General features: G+C 46.7%; 2 protein-coding genes and 2 long non-coding RNA genes across 4 annotated transcripts; 2 read left to right on the plus strand and 2 right to left on the minus strand.

Moving 5' to 3' along the window:
* Positions 1-14: 14 nt before the first annotated feature.
* On the plus strand, positions 15-538 carry LOC121845761 (poly(A)-specific ribonuclease PARN-like; the record flags this gene model as incomplete). Its single annotated transcript, XM_042317651.1, has 2 exons — positions 15-255; positions 463-538. Coding segments are annotated over exons 1-2 (270 nt in total), but the record flags the coding sequence as incomplete, so codon positions are not given.
* A 1-nt stretch (position 539) lies between these two features.
* LOC121845748 lies at positions 540-10,789 on the plus strand. The gene is made up of 4 exons (XR_006082758.1): positions 540-609; positions 6,843-6,909; positions 7,038-7,198; positions 9,044-10,789. It is a non-coding gene; the product is annotated as an uncharacterized LOC121845748 (long non-coding RNA).
* Positions 10,790-15,705: 4,916 nt separating this feature from the next.
* Positions 15,706-17,611, minus strand: LOC121845762 (gastrula zinc finger protein XlCGF57.1-like). The gene is made up of 2 exons (XM_042317652.1): positions 17,123-17,611; positions 15,706-16,848 (listed from the first exon to the last, which is right to left on the minus strand). The coding sequence occupies exons 1-2, from the start codon at positions 17,609-17,611 to the stop codon at positions 15,706-15,708; spliced, it is 1,632 nt and encodes a 543-aa protein (XP_042173586.1).
* A 2,364-nt stretch (positions 17,612-19,975) lies between these two features.
* LOC121845750 lies at positions 19,976-23,029 on the minus strand. Its single transcript, XR_006082759.1, has 2 exons — positions 20,871-23,029; positions 19,976-20,553 (listed from the first exon to the last, which is right to left on the minus strand). It is a non-coding gene; the product is annotated as an uncharacterized LOC121845750 (long non-coding RNA).
* Between the last annotated feature and the right edge of the window lie 632 nt (positions 23,030-23,661).

Here is a 23,661-nt window from a genome sequence, read left to right on the forward strand (position 1 = left end):
AAATGAGTCACAGTTTATATTAATTCTGACCCCGACTCCCATTCCCCCTCTGTGTCCAGCGATGAACACCAGTCGCTATGCGGAGAGCTACCGTATCCAGACGTATGCAGAGTATGTCCAGGGCAGGCAGCAGGTCAGGGAGAGCCAGGGCCATTCTACCCAGTCCTGGGACGAGGACGGCTGGGTTAAACCGCACTACACCTCCCCCTCTACAGTTGGTGCTGGTCCTACTGGCTACAGCTACGGTCACAACAGGTACACGCCTTACGCACACACACACGCACACGCACACACTTAATTCGATGGACTTTTAATGGAAGAGGGTTGTTGAAAGGCGTCTTGTCCATTAAAATGTCCCTGTTTCTTATTAAAAGAAGTTAATGATGTTCTACAAGGTCACCATGGAGTCTCTAAGGCAGGTTGTTTTAAATGTGACGGCGGTCCGTGTGTTGTGGGCGTCAGGCCGTCGTTGGGGAAACGCTGCGTCAGTCCGATCCAGGAGGAGCAGCCTACGGAGGAGAGGCTCAGAGATCACACGCGACGGATGGAGTGGCTACACGCACTCTCACACACACCCCGACACGGGCAGCAAGAAGATCAGGACCGACGGTAAGGACACACACACACACACACACACACACTCCCCTGCTAGAAGACAGACAGTAAGGACACACACACTCCCTGCTAGAAGACAGACAGTAAGGACACACACACACACACACTCCTGCTAGAAGACAGACAGTAAGGACACACACACACACCCCCTGCTAGAAGACAGACAGTAAGGACACACACACACACACACCCACAGAAGACAGACAGTAACACACACACACACACACACACACTCCCCTGCTAGAAGACAGACAGTAAGGACACACACACACACACACTCCCTGCTAGAAGACAGACAGTAAGGACACACACACACACACTCCCCTGCTAGAAGACAGACAGTAAGGACACACACACACACACTCCCCTGCTAGAAGACAGACAGTAAGGACACACACACACTCCCTGCTAGAAGACAGACAGTAAGGACACACACACACACACACACTCCCCTGCTAGAAGACAGACAGTAAGGACACACACACACACACTCCCCTGCTAGAAGACAGACAGTAAGGACACACACACACACACACTCCTGCTAGAAGACAGACAGTAAGGACACATACACACACACACACACACTCCCCTGCTAGAAGACAGACAGTAAGGACACACACACACACACTCCCCTGCTAGAAGACAGACAGTAAGGACACACACACACACACACACACACTCCCCTGCTAGAAGACAGACAGTAAGGACACACACACACACACACACACTCCCCTGCTAGAAGACAGACAGTAACACACACACACACACACACACTCCCTGCTAGAAGACAAGACAGTAAGGACACACACACACACACTCCCCTGCTAGAAGACAGACAGTAAGGACACACACTCCCTGCTAGAAGACAGACAAGGACACACACACACACACACTCCTGCTAGAAGACAGACAGTAAGGACACACACACACACACTCCTGCTAGAAGACAGACAGTAAGGACACACACACACACACTCCCTGCTAGAAGACAGACAGTAAGGACACACACACACTCCCTGCTAGAAGACAGACAGTAAGGACACACACACACACTCCCCTGCTAGAAGACAGACAGTAAGGACACACACACACACACACACACTCCCCTGCTAGAAGACAGACAGTAAGGACACACACACACACACCCCTGCTAGAAGACAGACAGTAAGGACACACACACACACACACTCCCTGCTAGAAGACAGACAGTAAGGACACACACACACACACACACTCCCCTGCTAGAAGACAGACAGTAAGGACACACACACACACTCCCTGCTAGAAGACAGACAGTAAGGACACATACACACACACTCCCCTGCTAGAAGACAGACAGTAAGGACACATACACACACACACACACACCCCTGTAGAAGACAGACAGTAAGGACACATACACACACACACACACACTCCCCTGCTAGAAGACAGACAGTAAGGACACATATACACACACACACACACACTCCCCTGCTAGAAGACAGACAGTAAGGACACACACACACACTCCCCTGCTAGAAGACAGACAGTAAGGACACACACACACACACTCTTGTCTGCTAGAAGACAGACAGTAAGGACACACACACACACTCCCCTGCTAGAAGACAGACAGTAAGGACACACACACACACACACTCCCTCTAGAAGACAGACAGTGGACACACACACTGTACTCCCCCTGCTAGAAGACAGACAGTAAGGACACACACACAGACACTCCTGCTAGAAGACAGACAGTAAGGACACACACACACACACACACACACACTAGTAAGACACACACACACACACACACACACTCCCCTGCTAGAAGACAGACAGTAAGGACACACACACAGACAAAAGGACACACACACCCTGCTAGAAGACAGACAAGGACACACACACACACACACACACACTCCCCTGACACACAGACAAAGGTGGACAGACAGTAAGGACACACACACACACACAAACACTCCCCTGCTAGAAGACAGACAGTAAGGACACACACACACACACACTCCTGCTAGAAGACAGACAGTAAGGACACACACACACACTCCCAAAGAAGACAGACAGGACACACAGACACACACACACACACTCCCCTGCTAGAAGACAGACAGTAAGGACACACACACACACACACTCCCCTGCTAGAAGACAGACAGTAAGGACACACACACACACACACACACACTCCCCTGCTAGAAGACAGACAGTAAGGACACACACACACACTCCCTGCTAGAAGACAGACAGTACAGGACAAACACACACACACACAGACAAAAAGGACACACACACACACAGACCCCTGCTAGAAGACAGACAGTGGGACACACATACACACACACACACAGGACACTCCCCTGCAGAAGACAGACAAAGGACACACACACACAGACAGTGTGGACACACACACACAGACTGGTCTGTGGTGTACAGACAGACAGTAAGGACACACACACACAGACAAAAGGACCCTGCTAGAAGACAGACAAAAGGACACACACACACACACACACTCCTGCTAGAAGACAGACAAAAGGACACACACACACACACACACCCCTGCTGTGAAGACAGACAGTAAGGACACACACACAGGGGTGGACACTCCCCTGCTAGAAGACAGACAAAGGACACACACACAGTGGTCCCCTGCTAGAAGACAGACAGTAAGGACACACACACACACACAGGACACTGTCAGAAGACAGACAAAGGACACACACACACACACACACACTCCCCTGCTAGAAGACAGACAAAGGACACACACACACACACAAAGGGGGTGCTGGACAGACAGTAAGGACACACACACACACACAGGACACACTCTGCTAGAAGACAGACAAAGGACACACACACACACTCCCCTGCTAGAAGACAGACAGTAAGGACACACACACACTCACCCTGCTAGAAGACAGACAGTAAGGACACACACACACACACACACACACACACCACACACCCCCTGCTAGAAGACAGACAGTAAGGACACAACACACACACACTCCCCTGCTAGAAGACAGACAGTAAGGACACACACACACACACACACACACACACCCCTGCTAGAAGACAGACAGTAAGGACACACACACACACACACTCCCCTGCTAGAAGACAGACAGTAAGGACACACACACACACTCCCTGCTAGAAGACAGACAGTAAGGACACACACACACACACACACTCCTGCTAGAAGACAGACAGTAAGGACACACACACACACTCTCCTGCTAGAAGACAGACAGTAAGGACACACACACACACACACTCCCCTGCTAGAAGACAGACAGTAAGGACACACACACACACTCCCTGCTAGAAGACAGACAGTAAGGACACACACACACACACAGGCAGACCCTGCACACACACACTCCCCTGCTAGAAGACAGACAGTAAGGACACACACACACACACTCCCCTGCTAGAGACAGACAGTAAGGACACACACACACACACACCCCTGCTAGAAGACAGACAGTAAGGACACACACACACACACTCCCTGCTAGAAGACAGACAGTGACACACACACACACACACTACCCCTGCTAGAAGACAGACAGTAAGGACACACACACACACACACACTCCCTGCTAGAAGACAGACAGTAAGGACACACACACACACTGATCAGACACTCCCCTGCTAGTCTCTAGGGACAGTAAGGACACACACACACACACACTCCCCTGCTAGAAGACAGACAGTAAGGTGTCTCACACACACACACACACCCTGCTAGAAGACAGACAGTAAGGACACCACACACACACACACTCCCCTGCTAGAAGACAGACAGTAAGGACACTTGCTAGAAGACAGACAGTAAGGACACACACACACACACACACACTCCCCCTAGAAGTCAGAAGGACACACACACAGACAGTAAGGACACACACACACACACACACACTCCCCTGCTAGAAGACAGACAGTAAGGACACACACACACACACACTCCCCTGCTAGAAGACAGACAGTAAGGACACACACACACTCCCTGCTAGAAGACAGACAGTAAGTACAGTGTGGACACACACACACACACTCCCCTGCTAGAAGACAGACAGTAAGGACACACACACACACACTCCCCTGCTAGAAGACAGACAGTAAGGACACACACACACACTCCCTGCTAGAAGACAGACAGTAAGGACACACACACACACTCCCCTGCTAGAAGACAGACAGTAAGGACACACACACACACTCCCCTGCTAGAAGACAGACAGTAACTAAGTGTATATATCCACCACCAGAGTACAAATCAGGAACAAAATGTTTAAATGCAAACACTGATCAAGAAACATCTGATCTGTGGTGTCTCTAGGGGGGTGTGGATCTGATCTGTGGTCTGTGGTGTCTCTAGGGGGGTGTGGATCTGATCTGTGGTCTGTGTTGTCTCTAGGGGGTGTGGATCTGATCTGTGGTCTGTGTTGTCTCTAGGGGGTGTGGATCTGATCTGTGGTGTCTCTAGGGGGTGTGGATCTGATCTGTGGTGTCTCTAGGGGGTGTGGATCTGATCTGTGGTGTCTCTAGGGGGTGTGGATCTGATCTGTGGTGTCTGTGGTGTGGATCTATCTGTGGTGGGGGTGTGGATCTGATCTGTGGTCTGTGGTGTCTCTAGGGGGTGTGGATCTGATCTGTGGTGTCTCTAGGGGTGTGTGGATCTGATCTGTCTGTGTCTCTAGGGGGTGTGGATCTGATCTCTGTGGTGTCTCTAGGGGGTGTGGATCTGGTCTGTGGTGGTGTTGTCTCTAGGGGGTGTGGATCTGATCTGTGGTCTGTGTGTGTCTCTAGGGGGTGTGGATCTGGTCTGTGGTGTCTCTAGGGGGTGTGGATCTGGTCTGTGGTGTCTCTAGGGGGGGGTCTGGATCTGGTCTGTGGTGTGTCTAGGGGGTGTGGATCTGAGGGGGTCTGTGTCTCTAGGGGTGTGGTCTAGGTGTCTCTGTGGATCTGATCTGTGGTCTGTGGTGTCTCTAGGGGGTGTGGATCTGGTCTGTGGTGTCTCTGGTCTGTGGTGGGGGTGTGTGGATCTTATCTGTCTGGTGTCTCTAGGGGGTGTGGATCTGGTCTGTCTGGTGTCTCTAGGGGGTGTGATCTGATCTGTGTCTCTAGGGGGTGTGGATCTAGGGGGTGTGATGTTGGTCTCTAGGGGGTGGTGGTCTGATCTCCAGGTCTGATGTGTGTGGTGTGGTCTGTCTGTGGTGTCTCTAGGGGGGGGTCTGATCTGTGGATCTGGTCTGTGGGTGGATCTAGGGGTGTGGATCTGTCTGGTGTGTCTAGGGGTGTGTGGGTTCTGATCTGTGGTGTCTCTAGGGTGTGTAGGGGATCTGTGGTCTGTGGTGTCTCTAGGGGGGTGTGGATCTGTCTGTGGTCTAGGTGGTGGTGTGTGGGTCTGATCTCTAGGGGGTGGATCTGGTCTGTGGTCTGTCTTTAGGGGGGTGTGGTCTGTGTTGTCTCTAGGGGTGTGTGTGGTCTGTCTGTGGGTCTGTGTTGTCTCTAGGGGTGGTGTAGAGCTGATCTGTGGGTCTGTGTTTTCTCTAGGGGTGTGTAGAGCTGATCTGTGGGTCTGTGTGTCTCTAGGGGTCTGTGGGTCTGGGTCTGTGTCTCTAGGTGGGATGTGTCTGTCTGGGTAGGGGGTCTGTGGGTCTGTGGGGTGTAGGGGTGTGTGGGTCGGGTCTGTGTTGTCTCTGTGTGGGTCTGATCTGTGGGTCTGTGTTGTCTCTAGGGGTGTGTGGGTCTGATCTGTGGGTCTGTTGTCTCTAGGGGTGTGTGGGTCGGGTCTGTGGGTCTGTCTCTAGGGGTGTGTGGGTCTGGTCTGTGGGTCTGTGGGTCTGTCTCTAGGGGTGTGTGGGTCTGGTCTGTGGGTCTGTGTTGTCTCTAGGGGTGTGTGGGTCTGGTCTGTGGGTCTGTGTTGTCTCTAGGGGTGTGTGGGTCTGGTCTGTGGGTCTGTGTTGTCTCTAGGGGTGTGTGGGTCTGGTCTGTGGGTCTGTCTTGTCTCTAGGGGTGTGTGGGTCTGATCTGTGGGTCTGTGTTGTCTCTAGGGGTGTGTGGGTCTGATCTTTGGGTCTGTGTTGTCTCTAGGGGTGTGTGGGTCTGATCTGTGGGTCTGTGTTGTCTCTAGGGGTGTGTGGGGTGGGTCTGTGTTGTCTCTAGGGGTGTGTGGGTCTGATCTGTGGGTCTGTGTTGTCTCTAGGGGTGTGTGTACGGACGTATGCAGGAGTAGTGGACAGTAAGACGTCAGAAGGCTGGCTGAAAACTCAGTAAGTAAAGATGTGTACAGTTGAACACGTGACTCCAGTACTTTCAGTGCTGCCTTAAAACTTGGAGAAACTACCTGGGTGTTCGTTGAAGGAAGTTACGCCTGTGATTTGGTTGCCGTTTCCTGTAGGTCTGAGTCTGATTCGTCGAGCATGAGTCCGATCCAGGAAGAGGCGGGGTCGGAGGCGGGAGACGACGCTAGTGATCCGGCGGCGGGCGAATGGCAACAGCAGCCTTCAACCATTCAGAGCAAGAAGAGCCGCAAGAACAACAGGATGAGGAAGACTGATGGTGAGACGAGTGAGAGCCACGTTCTAACAACCAAACCACTAAAAAGCACCTCAAGGAAATGCAAAGTTACAAATGTGTCGTTTAAAAAAAAAAAAAAAAAATGTCCAGTTTCGTCCCCCTCAGGTCCTCTAGCAGGTTATTCCAGAGGCTGGGTGTAGTTACTAAGGCTGCCTCTTGGTCTTGGTCCCCCTCAGGTGAGTCTCTAGCAGGTTATTCCAGATGCTGGGGTATAGTTACTACAGGCTGCCTCTTGGTCCCCTCAGGTCCTCTAGCAGGTTATTCCAGATGCTGGGGTATAGTTACTACAGGCTGCCTCTTGGTCCCCCTCAGGTTCTCTAGCAGGTTATTCCAGAGGCTGGGGTATAGTTATAGTTACAGGCTGCCTCTTGGTCCCCCTCAGGTTCTCTAGCAGGTTATTCCAGAGGCTGGGGTATAGTTACTACAGTTACTACAGGCTACCTCTTGGTCCCCCTCAGGTTCTCTAGCAGGTTATTCCAGAGGCTGGGGTATAGTTACTACAGGCTGCCTCTTGGTCCCCCTCAGGTTCTCTAGCAGGTTATTCCAGAGGCTGGGGTATATTTACTACAGGGCTCCATGCCTCTTGGTCCCCCTCAGGTCCTCTAGCAGGTTATTCCAGGCTGGGGTATAGTTACTACAGGCTGCCTCTTGGTCCCCCTCAGGTTCTCTAGCAGGTTATTCCAGATGCTGGGGTATAGTTACTACAGGCTGCCTCTCCATGCCTCTTGGTCCCCCTCAGGTCCTCTAGCAGGTTATTCCAGAGGCTGGGGTATATTTACTACAGGCTGCCTCTCCATGCCTCTTGGTCCCCCTCAGGTCCTCTAGCAGGTTATTCCAGATGCTGGGGTATAGTTACTACAGGCTGCCTCTTGGTCCCCCTCAGGTTCTCTAGCAGGTTATTCCAGAGGCTGGGGTATAGTTACTACAGGCATGCCTCTTGGTCCCCCTCAGGTTCTCTAGCAGGTTATTCCAGAGGCTGGGGTATAGTTACTACAGGCTGCCTCTTGGTCCCCCTCAGGTTCTCTAGCAGGTTATTCCAGAGGCTGGGGTATAGTTACTACAGGCTGCCTCTTGGTCCCCCTCAGGTTCTCTAGCAGGTTATTCCAGAGGCTGGGGTATAGTTACTACAGGCTGCCTCTCCATGCCTCTTGGTCTGAGGCTTTGGGAGAGTTAAAAGGCCAGAGGACCTGAGGGACCTGCTGTGGGTACATCACTTAAAAGCATGTCTGACCTGTATTGAGGTGCACAAATCATGGATTGATTTTAAAAATCAATAGAAGAATCTGAACATTTTGAATAAACTCGCAGCCAGTGCAGAGACCTTTTTAAACCGGTGTAAAGTGTGTTCTCCTCAGTACCCACGCTGCAGCGTTCTGGATATGGTTTTGCAGTTGATCAATGTCTGTCTTGGGTCGACCAGACAGGAGAGCATTACAGGAGTCAAGCCTGCTGGTAATAAAAAGGATGTGTCTGTTATATCAAGGTTCCTTTACTGCTGGTGAATTCAAAATGTGTGGCCAGATTCTCTCTTGTTTTCGGCTCCAGTAATAAGAACTTCGGTCTAGATTTATCTGGAAGGAAATCAAACCGTCTAAAGTATTTAAAAATCACTAAATAGTCTAATTTATCTGTGGAGGGAACATCCTCTGGTGCCAGACGCTGATAAGTTGGAACCTAACAGCTTGGCTGTGTGTTTGCTCTCTGCTTCTCTATATTGGAACAGTGGTCCGCAGCATCATCACCAGGACAACGAAACACCAGTGGTGTTCCTCAGGTTGACTGACTGGGAACTGTCTCTCTGTGTGTCTCGTCTTTCCCTCCCTCTAGGTGCAGAGACGACGTCTTCTCTGTTCGACGTACCTCAGGTCTGGTAGCGATGGAACCCGAGATCCTGGCTCCTTACCACCTGGGTTCCTACTTCCTACCCCTGGCCACTTGACTCCTACCCCCTAGGACCGGGTTTGGAACGAGGCCTGAAGTTTCAACCAGTTGCACTTATCTGACTGGCTGAGAGAAACGAAGCCATAAATCATGATAGGAGTCCTCAGCATGTGGTATAGCAGGATATTCTTTAGGAAAGAAAAAACTGTCCCAAATGGCACCCTAATCCGTATATAGTACACTACTTTTAACTACGGCCAATAGAGCTCTGGTTCAAACTAGTGCACTGTGGATTATTGTGTCCCAAATATTTTTTTCACTGCTTTTTTTGTTGTTGCTCGCACTGTTTTTCATTTCTGATTGATTGATAAATCCCCTGTATCGTGATGGATTAGGTAGTTACCACTCTGCATGTTGTGGCGCTACTGACAGCTGTTCAGTACAGAGAGAGAGAACTCACACCCAGGCTCTACTCGCCTAACCCACCAGGCTCTGAAATGGCAGCTTGATCTCTGTTCCACTACTCTTAACCAGGGTCAATAGCGCTCTGGTCAAAACTAGTGCTCTATATAGGGGAATGGGGGGCCATTTGGTTCACAGCCTGATCTCTGTTCCACTACTCTTAACCAGGGTCAATAGCGCTCTGGTCAAAACTAGTGCTCTATATAGGGGAATGGGGGGGCCATTTGGTTCACAGCCAGGGTCTGTGTTCCATGAGGATCAACGTTATAGAATATTCATCTAGAAATACACTATCTAGATTTGATGCGCTTCTTTGTTCTGTAGAAGAGGGAATCGTGTCATGGTGTGGTGTGTATTTTCTACGTTGTATCATCCCGAACACCAGGCCAGGCTCGTTGTTCCACGACCTCCTAGTTACTGTCACCGAGTCTGAAATCTTTCCCCCTCACTGTGTCTGTTACCGGTGCCAAACCGGTTTAGTTTTAACTGTAAAAAAAAATGTTGCCTCCGTGACCCGTTCATCGTGAACCATCATTAAGTGTCTCTTAAACCCCCCCCAATGCCACTTGACTGATTCTAGTGTAACACTGTCCTGGTGCTGTAGTGGGATTTTAAATGTAGTTTAACTTCCTTTTTAAAATAAAAAAAGTGTATAAAGTTAAAGCCCCTCCCCTCTAATTTTATAGATCCTGCTAGAACCTTCTCTAATAGTGTGTCCTAAATGGCTCCCTGTGTAGTGCAGTGTACTAGGGAATAGGGCCCTGTAGTGCAGTGTACTAGAAAGGGAATAGGGCCCTGTAGTGCAGTGTACTAGAAAGGGAATAGGGCCCTGTAGTGCAGTGTACTAGAAAGGGAATAGGGCCCTGTGTAGTGCAGTGTACTAGGGAATAGGGCCCTGTATAGTGCAGTGTACTAGAAAGGGAATAGAGAGCCATTTTGTGAAACAACAAGAGGTGTGTTTTTTTGGCGTGGTTGGTCTTTTCCCTACAACAGACAGTCTAGTGGCATTATTACTTGTATGGATGACTTTTTTGTTGTTGGCGTTTAAATGTCTTTTATTTTTGGGGTCTTTACTTTCCCCTCGTTGTAAACGTCCTCCCTTGCAACTGTGTCAAATATTGTATCAATGCAAAACGTGTCAACGTTAAAGAATACGCTGTTTTTGTATGAAAAATGTCGCAACAAATATTTCCTTATGAACAGGAACAATTAAAGAACGTTTCTTAGTAATCCAGTGTTTTTCCTTTTTTCATCTATTTAGTAGTGTTTTTCATCTATTTAGTAGTGTTCTATATCCATGGCGACGCTGAGATTCAGTACTAAATAGATCCTACACCATGGCTGAGATGCTGAGATGTAACGCTGCCATGGATACAGAACAGTACTAAATAGATCCGACAGCGACGGCTGAGATGTAACCTTGCCGTGGATACAGAAAATCTCAGCTGTCGGTGTAGGATCTATTTAGTACTGTTCTATATCCACGGTCACGTCTCAGCTTGTCGGTGTAGGCGTTTTCTTATTGTTCAGTTTGTATATATTTTTTCCCCCAACACAAACATGTATAGACAGATCCACATCACCTACGTCTTGACAATTATAATCAAACCTTAAGGTATCATGTGTTTTTTATTAGAAATGAGCTCCAGTCAGTTTATCCTTCAATTTCTAGAAGTGGAAGATGTTTTTCTAAATGTCTTGTCAGTTTGCCTGTGAAGTGCCAACCCTGGTCATTGGTATGATGGCGCAGACCAGATCACAATTTAAATGTTTCTTACGTCGCTGCCAATGAAGGCGCCCAACTGCCTGGCACTTCAGGCTAGAACACCAGGAGCAATTATATCTGGACAGTGTTAGTCTGAATGACATGTATATAATTTTACAACTGCCTGGCACTTCAGGCTAGAAAGCCAGGAGCAATTATATCTGGACAGTGTTAGTCTGAATGACATGTATATAATTTTACAACTGCCTGGCACTTCAGGCTAGAAAGCCAGGAGCAATTATATCTGGACAGTGTTAGTCTGAATGACATGTATATAATTATACAACTGCCTGGCACTTCAGGCTAGAACGCCAGGAGCAATTATATCTGGACAGTGTTAGTCTGAATGACATGTGTATATAATTATCTAACTGCACCTCCAATGAATACACTTCATGTCAAATTAAAATCAAATTTATATATCCCTTCGTACATAAGCTGATCTCAAAGTGCTGTACAGAAACCCAGCCTAAAACCCCAAACAGCAAGCAATACAGGTGGCTAGGAGAAACTCCCTAGAAAGGCCAAAACCTAGAGAGGAACCAGGCTGAGGGGTGGCCAGTTAATAAGTAATATTAAGAATTTATAATTTATTTTATTAATAATAACAAATAATAATCACAGGCAGAACGGTTTAAACTGGAGCAGCAGCACGGCCAGGTGGACTGGGGACAGCAAGGAGTCACCATGCCAGGTCGTCCTGATGTCCATATTGATCATCTCTGGCTCTGCTGTAAAACTTTCCACTGACCAGACAGTCAAATAACTGAAGACAAAAACTACAACATCAGCATTCAGTTCAAACAGGTTTACTGTCACGGTTTCCATGATGTTTTTCCATAAGACTCAAAAACAGCCTTTTGAAACACACAACATTCTTCAATATCATCTGCCAAAGTATATACACTTAGGCCTAGATTCAATGAGATCATCAACCGACATAGCAGATGTTTTGGTGTCTTCTGAGAGGGAACTGTTGGAGCTGTCGACTATACATAGAAAGAATACACTCGGATTTAAAAATCATTCAACTGGCTGTAGATCACATCACATTTCAGTGCTCCAACGTCTGAACAAGGGCTGCGTGGGATTTCTGTGACTGTGCAAAACCGATTGCAATGTCCGCTTGAGGTATAACGCCAGGAGACGCTTATGGATTTGACAGCTCTAACGCAGTTCTACCTCCGACACCACTAAACTGGATCTGATCGAAATAGAGCCCTAAAAATGTAAAACAAAAACGTGATTTGCTATACACCACTGTGAAACATGTCAATATACTTTAAGTTCATTGAGTCTCTTAGGTATGTGTGTGGTGGATGGGCGCTTGTTTCTAATTGTCTTGTTTCTTGGTGTGTAACTAAAGAGTTGTGGAAATGTTATCTTGAAGGACAAAGAACAGTCAATCAATAAATGAATCCATTTTTAAATCCAATGGTTGTAAACGGTAGCTGTGTAAAATGCTATGGGCAGCTTTCTGTTGCCATGTCTATGAATTTGAGGTTGTTTTCCCCCCCATTCCCATCCCTCAGCTTTCTGTTGCCATGTCTATGAATTTGAGGTTGTTTCAGCCCCCATTCCCATCCCTCAGCTTTCTGTTGCCATGTCTATGAATTTGAGGTTGTTTTCCCCCATTCCCATCCCTCAGCTTTCTGTTGCCATGTCTATTAATTTGAGGTTGTTTTCCCCCATTCCCATCCCTCAGCTTTCTGTTGCCATGTCTATGAATTTGAGGTTGTTTTCCCCCATTCCCATCCCTCAGCTTTCTGTTGCCATGTCTATGAATTTGAGGGTTTTCCCCCATTCCCATCCCTCAGCTTTCTGTTGCCATGTCTATTAATTTGAGGTTGCTTTTTTCCCCCCATTCCCATCCCTCAGCTTTCTGTTGCCATGTCTATGAATTTGAGGTTGTTTTCCCCCATTCCCATCCCTCAGCTTGTTTATACCGAAGATGGAGTGTTGATCTCATCATCTTGGTGTTTTCAACCAAATGATCTTTGGTTGAAAGAATGATCTTCTCATGCTCTTGGTGCAATTACTCTTTAAAAAAAAAATATATATATATTATGTTATATAATTGAGAAAAGTCTCAATACAACATGCAACGAAACAAAATTGCAAAATTGAAACAAAATTCAGCAGAATTCGCATACTGAAGGTTGACATAGTGTGAAGAAGGGGAAAAGCCTGAAGAACTGCTGGCCAAAACAAGACAACACAATCCTATCTGCCCTGTTTAAACGAGGTCCTGGGCTCATCTGACTGGGGGTCAATACTGAGGCCCTGTCTGAGTCTTTATAAAGAGGTCTGAGTCTCTCAAAAGAGGTCCAGTCTTGGTCTGAGTCTCTCCTGTCTTGGTCTGTGTCTTTATAAAGAGGTCCAGTCTTGGTCTGAGTCTTTATAAAGAGGTCCAGTCTTGGTCTTGGTCTGAGTCTTTATAACGAGGTCTGAGTCTCTCCTGCCTTGGTCTGAGTCTTTATAAAGAGGACCAGTCTTGGTCTGTGTCTTTATAAAGTGGTCCGGTCTTGGTCTGAGTCTTTATAAAGAGGTCTGAGTCTCTCCGGTCTTGGTCTGAATCTTTATAAAGAGGTCCAGTCTTGGTCTGAGTCTTTAAAAAGAGGTCTGAGTCTCTCCGGTCTTGGTCTGAGTCTTTATAAAGAGGTCCAGTCTTGGTCTGAGTCTCTCCGGTCTTGGTCTGAATCTTTATAAAGAGGTCCAGTCTTGGTCTGAGTCTTCAAAAAGAGGTCTGAGTCTCTCCGGTCTTGGTCTGAGTCTTTATAAAGAGGTCCAGTCTTGGTCTGAGTCTTTAAAAAGAGGTCTTGGTCTGAGTCTTTATAAAGAGGTCCAGTCTTGGTCTTGGTCAGAGTCTGAGTCAGTATTAGAGTGTTGCGGGTCTTGACTCCATCGCTGCAGTATACCGGACCAATAGGGGGCGCTGTCTCTCCGGTGTGTCGTCTGGTGTTTCGTAAGAGCTCTTTTCTCTGAGAAACACTTGCCACAGTCAGGGCATTGGTACGGCTTTGCTCGAGGGCTCCGGTCTTGACTCAATCTCTGTTTTTTACCAGGCAAAGAGAAAGCAGAGTTGTGTGCCCCTGACCCGTGTGTGTTGCTGTGTGTCTCTGTTCCGTGTGTGTTGCGCTGGTGTTTCTTCATGGCTTTCTTTTCAGTGAAACGCTTCCCGCAGTCGGGGCACTGGTACGGTTTCTCTCCGGTGTGCGTTAGTATGTGTGTTTTCAGCGTATTTGACTGAGAGAAACTCTTGTCGCAGTAAGTGCAGTGGTACGGTTTCTCACCTGAGTGTATTAGGCGGTGCCGTATTAAAGATGCACCATGCGAAAACTTCATGTCGCAGACGGAGCATTGGAAAGGTTTATCTCCCGTGTGCACCGTCTGGTGACGTTTCATGTATGACTTCTCAGTGAAGCGTTTGTCGCAATGGGAGCATTGGTAAGGCTTCTCTCCTGTGTGCTTTCGCTCGTGGATTACCAATCTATGCTTTGAATTGAATTCCTGGCCGCAAGTAAGGCACAGGAACGGATTCTTCTCTCTTACTTCCTTGTTCGTTTTTGATGCTTGGTTCTCTGATGATTTGACAAGGCCTGAACCACCCTGAAGGTCTTCCCGCAGTCGGGGCAGAGGTGCTGTTTCTCCTCGTGGGTCACCACATGTTTCTTCAGCGCTCCAGATTCCATGAAACCTTTTCCACAGACAGAGCAGACGTGCGGCTTCGCTACTTGTTCTCCGTGCTGCGTTTTCTGATGTCTTCTCAAAGCTGAGTGGAAGCCGAAGCTCTTGCCGCAGTCGGCGCAGAGGTGAGGTTTCTCTCCAGTGTGGGTCCGCAGGTGAGTCTCTAACCCTGCCTTAGAAGCCAGCCTCTTCCCACATTGAGGGCATGGCTCAGAGACCTGTGTCTTGCCTACCTTCTCTCCTTTATGTCTTCTAACATGTGTTCTAAGATTCGAAGAGTCGTTAAATTGCTTCCCACAAAGGGGGCAAATGAAGGGTTTCTCCCCAGTGTGCATACGAAGGTGCCTTTGATAACTACTTGAGTGAGAGAAGCGTTTGTGGCATTGGGAGCAGCGAAATGGTTTCTCCCCGGTATGCGTTCTCTGGTGGCTTGTCAGCCTTTCCTTTGTTGGGAAATGGCGCTTGCATTCAGGGCATTGGAATTGGTCTCGGTTTAAACGATGCAATTTGGAATGATTCGTTAAGGTAAATAAGGATGCAAAAGTCTTTCCACAATCAGAACAGAGGTGAGGTTTCTCTTCCGAATGGATGGCTTGATGTTTTATTAAGTATCCAGAATCTCTAAAGCCTTTCCCACAGACAGAGCACATGTGGGGCTTCGCACTACCTGCTGCGTGAAGTGCCTGATGTCTTTTCAGAGATGACTGAAAGAGAAACTCTTCCCACAGTCAGCACAGAGGTGAGGTTTCTCTCCAGTGTGGGTTCTTTGATGGGACCTCAAGGCTCCTGGTTGATTAAAGACTTTCCCACAGACTGAACATTCGTGCCGTTTCACTCCTCCGTGCTCTGAATGACTAAGTTTCTGATGTTTGGTCAAGGAGGGACGGAAAGCAAAGCTCTTCCCGCAGTCGGGGCAGACGTGAGGTTTCTCTACAGTGTGGGTCTTCAGGTGAATGTTTAGTCTTGTCTTGGTTGACAACTTCTTCCCACAGTGAGAACATGGATGAAGGACTGGCTTCTTTACGGTCTCCTCCTGTTCTGAAGAACCAACATTGTTTTCGGAAGGTTTCTCTTTGGAATGTTCTCTGGAGTGAGTTCTTTTTATGTGTTTCTTCAAGTTTCCTGGATCATTAAAAGGCTTGCCACAACGAGGGCAAATGTATGGTTTCTCCCCAGTATGAGTTCTCAGATGCCTCTTAAGACTAGACAATTCCTTGAAACCCTTCCCGCAGTCAGAGCACTGGTGAGGTTTCTCTCCTGTGTGGGTTACCAGGTGCTCTTCCAAAGCCTTCTTTGTGGGAAACTTCTCCCCACAGTGAGGACACGGTTCACGGTAGAGCCTCTCCACACCCAACTTCTCTCCTGGGTGAGCTCTCCTAAGGTGTTTCTTCAAGTTTCCTGGATCATTGAAACCTTTCTTACAACGAGGGCAAACGTACGGTTTCTCTCCAGTGTGAGTTAGCAGATGTCTCCTAAGACTGGAATGTGTACTGAATGTCTTTCCGCATTCAGAGCATGTGGTTTCAGAAACATGACATTTCTCTCCAGTATGTGTTTTCAGATGCCTGGTAAGGCTGGAAAATGTACTGAATACTTTTCCACATTCAGCGCATATATTTTTCTGTTTCTCTCCAGTGTGAGTTAGCAGATGTCGCTCCAGAATGTCTTTTGTGGCAAAACTCTTCCCACACTGAGGACAGGAGTGGGTTTTCTTGGAGGTTTTCTGCCCTGGTGTTTTCCTGCAGTCCATCAGCTGCACAGACACCCTCTTCAGACCCCAGATTAAGGCGGTACTGGGAGAGGCACGACACAGGGTCTTCGGTGGGCGACGCTTGTCCTAGAAATCAGAAAAAAAGAGACTTAATTAATCAGGATGGGAAACCCTCTCCTGCCTGTCAATGAACTTTGAAGTCTTTCAATTCCTCGATTTACTCAACCTCCTCCTTCTCAATAAAGGAGAAAGTCTAAGAGGAAGAACATCCAATATTCTCCCAAAGCCTTGCATAAGTTGTTGAGGAATCAATGAAAGCAATTGAGAAACAAACTAAATACTCACTTTCTGACTGTGAAAAAGAAATACTCACTTTCTGACTGGGAAAATAAATATTCACCTTCTGCTCTGGTGTATGCTTCTCTGGAGATAACTCCACCTCCAGCCCATCCCTGACCTCCCTGTCCAATTCTTCATCGCAGTCTGCAGCATCACAATCACCGGACTGGCTGGGACTCGTGGACTCTGCCTCCAGCCCATTGCTAGGCAACCAATCCGTGTCCCCTGCGTCACAGTCTGCAGCGTCATTATCATCATCAGATTGGCTGGGACTCATGGGCTCCACCTCCAACCTGTTGCTAGGTAACCCAGCCCCTCCCTCTCCATTCCATTCTTCATCGCAATCTACAGGATCATCATCTTCATCGGCTTTGCTGGGACTCACGGGTGCACCACTAACATCCTCCAGCATCCTTCTGATGTCCTCTTTCAGTTGGACTAACCAAGACGTTCCCTGCTCCACCGATTTCATTGAATCCGTATTGTCCCACATTTCCTCCATGATTTTACGCCGCAACGAGCGGTGATCGATTCCTTTAACCGGATGCATCTTGGCCATGACGTTCACAAAGGGAGCGTAAATTGTCCTCAGTTAAATTCCATAAACTCTTTTCGATTTCATCCATCAATGTTCCCTTCTTTTGACTCATATTGTCTGTCGAGTTAGAATGTTTCTTGATTTTTAAAAAAAAACAGCAATAATAAATAAACCTAGTTATTGAATGGAGCCGTCACAAGTTTGATGTGTCTCTCCTCCCGCTGGGCACAGACGTCAATTCAAGGTCTATTCCATGTTGGTTCAAAGTAATTGAATTAAAATGATGTGAAAACAACGCCGATTCAATCAGTGTGTGCCAAGAGGGCTGTGTTTATTCACAAGTCTTCTAGAACTGGAGTCTCATAACAACAGATCTTGTATGGTCACCTGTGTACATAGGAGGATATGGAGTGAAACAACTGTTTGTACCACTATTCAATATCTACATGTATATTTCGATTCTATTTTAGTCAAGTGTGTCAAATATTTACCTTTTGTATAATGAATTTGTATCTTTAGTTAATAGAACAATATCAGTGACACATTTATTTACCGATTTAATGACATTTCAATGTTCCCATGAGGGATTTTATTTTGAAGGATCCAACCCGGAAGCATTATTCCGCTAGCTAACAGGCTAAGAAAAGAGGAACATCAAGTACAACAGTAACTAATTGATTATGCACAGCTACAATCGATCTGCATGTAGCTACCAGTCAGCAGAAAACAATACTTGTATTATTATATCGACTCAATTTGAGCACAGCTTCAAATGAGTTAGCAGGAGCAATTAGCTAGCTACCAAGCTAAACAGAGCAGGTAGCTAGCCAAGCTAACGGTTAAGCAAACCTATCAACTAATTACAACGTTTAGACGACCTTTATGACTGTTGGTAGATACCTAATACTTAACTTACCAGCTCGATTTAAGGAAAAATATTTCCCTGTATTTAGCAGTGTGCTATTAGCTACTAGCTTTTCAAACGCGCCCTGTTCACGTTCCAGGAGAAAAGAAACCAAGGGGCGGGGACAACAAAGTACGGAGGCTGAGAAAGGACATGACATGAGAGGAGAGCAGTGGTTCTCAACCAGGGTACTAGGACCAGTCCTGCGTTGTCTTGGCTGTGTGCTCAGGGTCGTTGTCCGGTTGGAAGGTGAACCTTCGCCCCAGTCTGAGCTCATGAGTGCTCTGGAGCAGGTTTTCATCAAGGATCTCTCTGTACTTTGCCTCGAGCCTGACTAGTCTACCAGTCCCTGCCGCTGAAAAACTTGCCCACAGCATGATGCTGCCACCCTCATGCTTCACGTAATACTTGGCATTTAAGCCAAAGAGTTCATTCTTGGTTTCATCAGACAAGAGAACCTCATTGCCTGTCATGTGCCTTTTTACTGAGGAGCTGCTTTTTTTAAATTTATTTTTTTACCTTTATTTAACTAGGCAAGTCAGTTAAGAACACATTCTTATTTTCAATGACGGCCTAGGAACAGTGGGTTAACTGTCTGTTCAGGGGCAGAATGACAGATTTGTACCTTGTTAGCTCGGGGGTTTGAACTTGCAACCTTCCGGTTACTAGTCCAACGCTCTAACCACTAGGCTACCCTGCCGCCCCTTCTGTCTGGCCACTCCACCACAAAGGCCTGATTTAGCAGAGTGCTGCAGAGATGGTTATCCTTCTGAAAGTTTCTCCCATCTTCCACAGAGGAACTCTGGAGCTCTGTCAGAGTGACCATCAGGTTCCTTTGTCACCTCCCTGACCAACGCCCTTCTCCCCCAATTTATCAGTTTGGCTGGACGGCCAGCTTTAGGAAGAGTCTTGGTGGTTCCAAACTTCTTCCATTTAAGAATGATGGAGGCCACTGTGTTCTTGGGGACCTTCAGTGCTGCAGACATTTTTTGGTTCCCTTCCCCAATTCACCTTGTGACCAACAGGTGGACTCCAATAAAATAAGTTGTAGATGCATCTGAAGGATGAGCAATGGAAACAGGATGATAAAATATGTGAGTCTGATAAATAGCATTGTTTGTTTGAGATGATAAATAGCATTGTTTGTTTGAGATGATAAAATATGTGAGTCTGATAAATAGCATTGTTTGTTTGAGATGATAAAATATGCCAAACAAAATGCATATGTTTAATTTCATAAAAAATGTGTTGTTCAAATGATCTCAACTGCAGGTTTGAGCTGCCTGTTGTTTCCATAAATAGTCCAGTGTTGTTTGTTGCGGCGTCGGCTCGGGGGATATACACGGCAGTGACGATGACCAAATAAAACCATTTTCATGAAGTGATGCAGTCGGTATGTGATGGTGAGGTATTTCAGATCAGGAGAACAGAAGCAATTGAGTTGCTGTACATTACCACAATCACACCATGAGTTGTTAATCATGAAACAAACCCTTCCGCCTCACTTTAATAAGAGAACACTCATTTCATATGTACATGCTGTATTCTATCCTACGAATTCTACAGATATACAAAATATTCTTTCCACATACTGTCCATAATATCTATACATCACATATACATCTTGCTCTTTTACTTTTAGATTCATGTGTATTACTGTTAGATATTATTACACTGTTGGAGCTAGGAATACAAGCATTTCGCTACACCCACAATAACATCTGCTGAATATGTGACCAATTAAATGTGATTAGATTTTTCCTGGGGAATTCTTTCTTCCTGTCGGAGCGATGGACGGGCTGAATGGACGGGAGACAATATATCCAGAGAGAGACACTATTCCGTAAAACAGAGTATGTTACAGTCCCTGATGTCTCTCTGGAAGGAGATCCTCGCCCTGAGCTTGTCTTCTTTATTGTCCAGGGACTGAACGTTAACGAATAATGTACTCTGAAGCGGTGGATGGTATGCACACCACCTGTGTCTGACTAGGGCTCCTTCTTCTCTGGCGTCAGTGTTTTAGTGCAGCTCCCGGGATGAAAATAATTACCTGTCTCAGAAAGTTCAAATAAAGAATCCAGGTCAAGAAGTCAAATTCATGCTCATCTAATATCCAAAAGTTATTTTCGGCTGTAGATAATAATACAAAAAAATGTTCTGAGCAAATAATGTTACAAATAACACACAAAAAATAAAAATATTGCAAAGTTAGAAGCTCATAGCTTTTCCTGGTTAAATAAATAAAATAGCCAACTATGAGCTAGGGTGACCATGTCTGTTGGTGCCATCTTGTGTCAACGGTTATGTAAACCTAGCTACCAAATACATCATGTGGATGACCCTTTTATTGGTAGATGCTTTACTCACCAGCTCGATTTTAACGCTGTTGTCTTGTAGCTAGCTGTTCTTCTTCTATGGTATTATGGCAGTCCGCAAACAAACAGAGGGGCACGCCACCACCTACTGTGTGGGATGAAAACAAAAAGATCTCACAAAACAGGAGCATTGTGGGAGTTGGGGGTTGGGGAGAAATCCATACAGACTACCAACGGCAACAACAAAAAACTGAACAAAAACATCCTATTTTATTCTGTTAAAAACAGCAAAGCCAATCCCTACTGAGGCTCAGGAACCTGGGAGGGTGGAAAATCTTCAGTACCTGCCAGTAGCATTTTTAGGTCTTCAGCTATGAACTCTTGCAAACCCAGCAACTTTTCTGCCGCAGCGACAATATGTCCAGTTTCTTCGACTCCTTCGACTCTTGTGCTGTACAATTATTTACTGGGGCAACTAGCATAAAATACACCGTTTTCCACACACATCGTCCCCGGTTCTCTCGACTGACAACAAACATTCTCAATGTATACCTTACCTAGCCTAGCTTCACATGTAGGGAGGTAAATGCATACCTTACCTAGCCTAGCTTCACATGTAGGGAGGTGAATGCATACCTTACCTAGCCTAGCTTCACATGTAGGGAGGTGAATGCATACCTTACCTAGCTTCACATGTAGGGAGGTGAATGCATACCTTACCTAGCCTAGCTTCACATGTAGGGAGGTGAATGCATACCTTACCTAGCTTCACATGTAGGGAGGTGAATGCATACCTTACCTAGCCTAGTTTCACATGTAGGGAGGTGAATGCATACCTTACCTAGCCTAGCTTCACATGTAGGGAGGTGAATGGATACCTTACCTAGCCTAGCTTCACATGTAGGGAGGTGAATGCATACCTTACCTAGCGTCACATGTAGGGAGGTGAATGCATACCGTACCTAGCCTAGCTTCACATGTAGGGAGGTGAATGCATACCTTACCTAGCCTAGCTTCACATGTAGGGAGGTGAATGCATACCTTACCTAGCTTCACATGTAGGGAGGTGAATGCATACCTTACCTAGCTTCACATGTAGGGAGGTGAATGCATACCGTACCTAGCCTAGCTTCACATGTAGGGAGGTGAATGCATACCTTACCTAGCTTCACATGTAGGGAGGTGAATGCATACCTTACCTAGCCTAGCTTCACATGTAGGGAGGTGAATGCATACCTTACCTAGCTTCACATGTAGGGAGGTGAATGCATACCTTACCTAGCTTCACATGTAGGGAGGTGAATGCATACCTTACCTAGCTTCACATGTAGGGAGGTGAATGCATACCTTACCTAGCTTCACATGTAGGGAGGTGAATGCATACCTTACCTAGCTTCACATGTAGGGAGGTGAATGCATACCTTACCTAGCTTCACATGTAGGGAGGTGAATGCATACCTTACCTAGCTTCACATGTAGGGAGGTGAATGCATACCTTACCTAGCTTCACATGTAGGGAGGTGAATGCATACCTTACCTAGCTTCACATGTAGGGAGGTGAATGCATACCTTACCTAGCTTCCCATGTAGGGAGGTGAATGGATACCTTACCTAGCCTAGCTTCACATGTAGGGAGGTGAATGCATACCTTACCTAGCTTCACATGTAGGGAGGTAAATCCATACCTTACCTAGCCTAGCTTCACATGTAGGGAGGTGAATGGATACCTTACCTAGCTTCACATGTAGGGAGATGCTCTTTATCAAAAAACAATAGAACCATAGACTTTCTTCTTCCCTTTTCCTCCATTCACCAATCACCTCAGGCAATGGGCACCAACCACACCTTAGATTATTTTCTCGAGGTATTCAGCCTCAACTGCCATAGACACCCCGGAGATGACTTGAGGTATTTATTCTCAACTGCCATAGACACCCCGGAGATGACTTGAGGTATTCATTCTCAACTGCCATAGGCACCCCTGAGATGACTTGAGGTATTCATTCTCAACTGCCATTGACACCCGGAGATGACTTGAGGTATTCATTCTCAACTGCCATAGACACCCCGGAGATGATTCCTTTAACAGGGAACCTACTCTGAAGTTCAAAGCACGTTACTTTGGAATTTGAGATGGTTGCGAGTCCTAGACCCAGGACTACCTGACATGATGACTCCTTGCTGTCCCCAGTCCACCTGACCGTGCTGCTGCTCCAGTTTCAACTGTTCTGCCTTATTATTATACAACCATGCTGGTCATTTATGAACATTTGAACATCTTGGCCATGTTCTGTTATAATCCCCACCCGGCACAGCCAGAAGAGGACTGGCCACCCCACATAGCCTGGTTCCTCTCTAGGTTTCTTCCTAGGTTTTGGCCTTTCTAGGGAGTTTTTCCTAGCCACCGTGCTTCTACACCTGCATTGCTTGCTGTTTGGGGTTTTAGGCTGGGTTTCTGTACAGCACTTTGAGATATCAGCTGATGTACGAAGGGCTATATAAATAAATTTGATTTGATTAGTGGAATTTATATTATTATTATATTGTTCTTCAGAAATACAATGAATCAGAACCAGCTCACTTCTTGTCAGCCTGGCCGCATAGATTAGAAGTAACATAGTGAACATAAATCCGGGGACACTCAAATGAGTATGATATGTTACATAAGACAGGATACTTAAGGCAAAAATGTACGCAAACATCTAGCAACTCAAAGGCTGCGTGTTCGAATTTCATCACAGACAACTTCAGCATTTTAGCAACTTTGCATGTTAGCTAACCATTACCTAACCTTAAAGGGTTAGGTTAAAAGGTTAAGAAATTGGAATTCGTAGTGTGTCATA

The sequence above is a fragment of the Oncorhynchus tshawytscha genome, unplaced genomic scaffold (assembly GCF_018296145.1).
Source record: "Oncorhynchus tshawytscha isolate Ot180627B unplaced genomic scaffold, Otsh_v2.0 Un_contig_1019_pilon_pilon, whole genome shotgun sequence".
Lineage (NCBI taxonomy): Eukaryota > Metazoa > Chordata > Actinopteri > Salmoniformes > Salmonidae > Oncorhynchus > Oncorhynchus tshawytscha.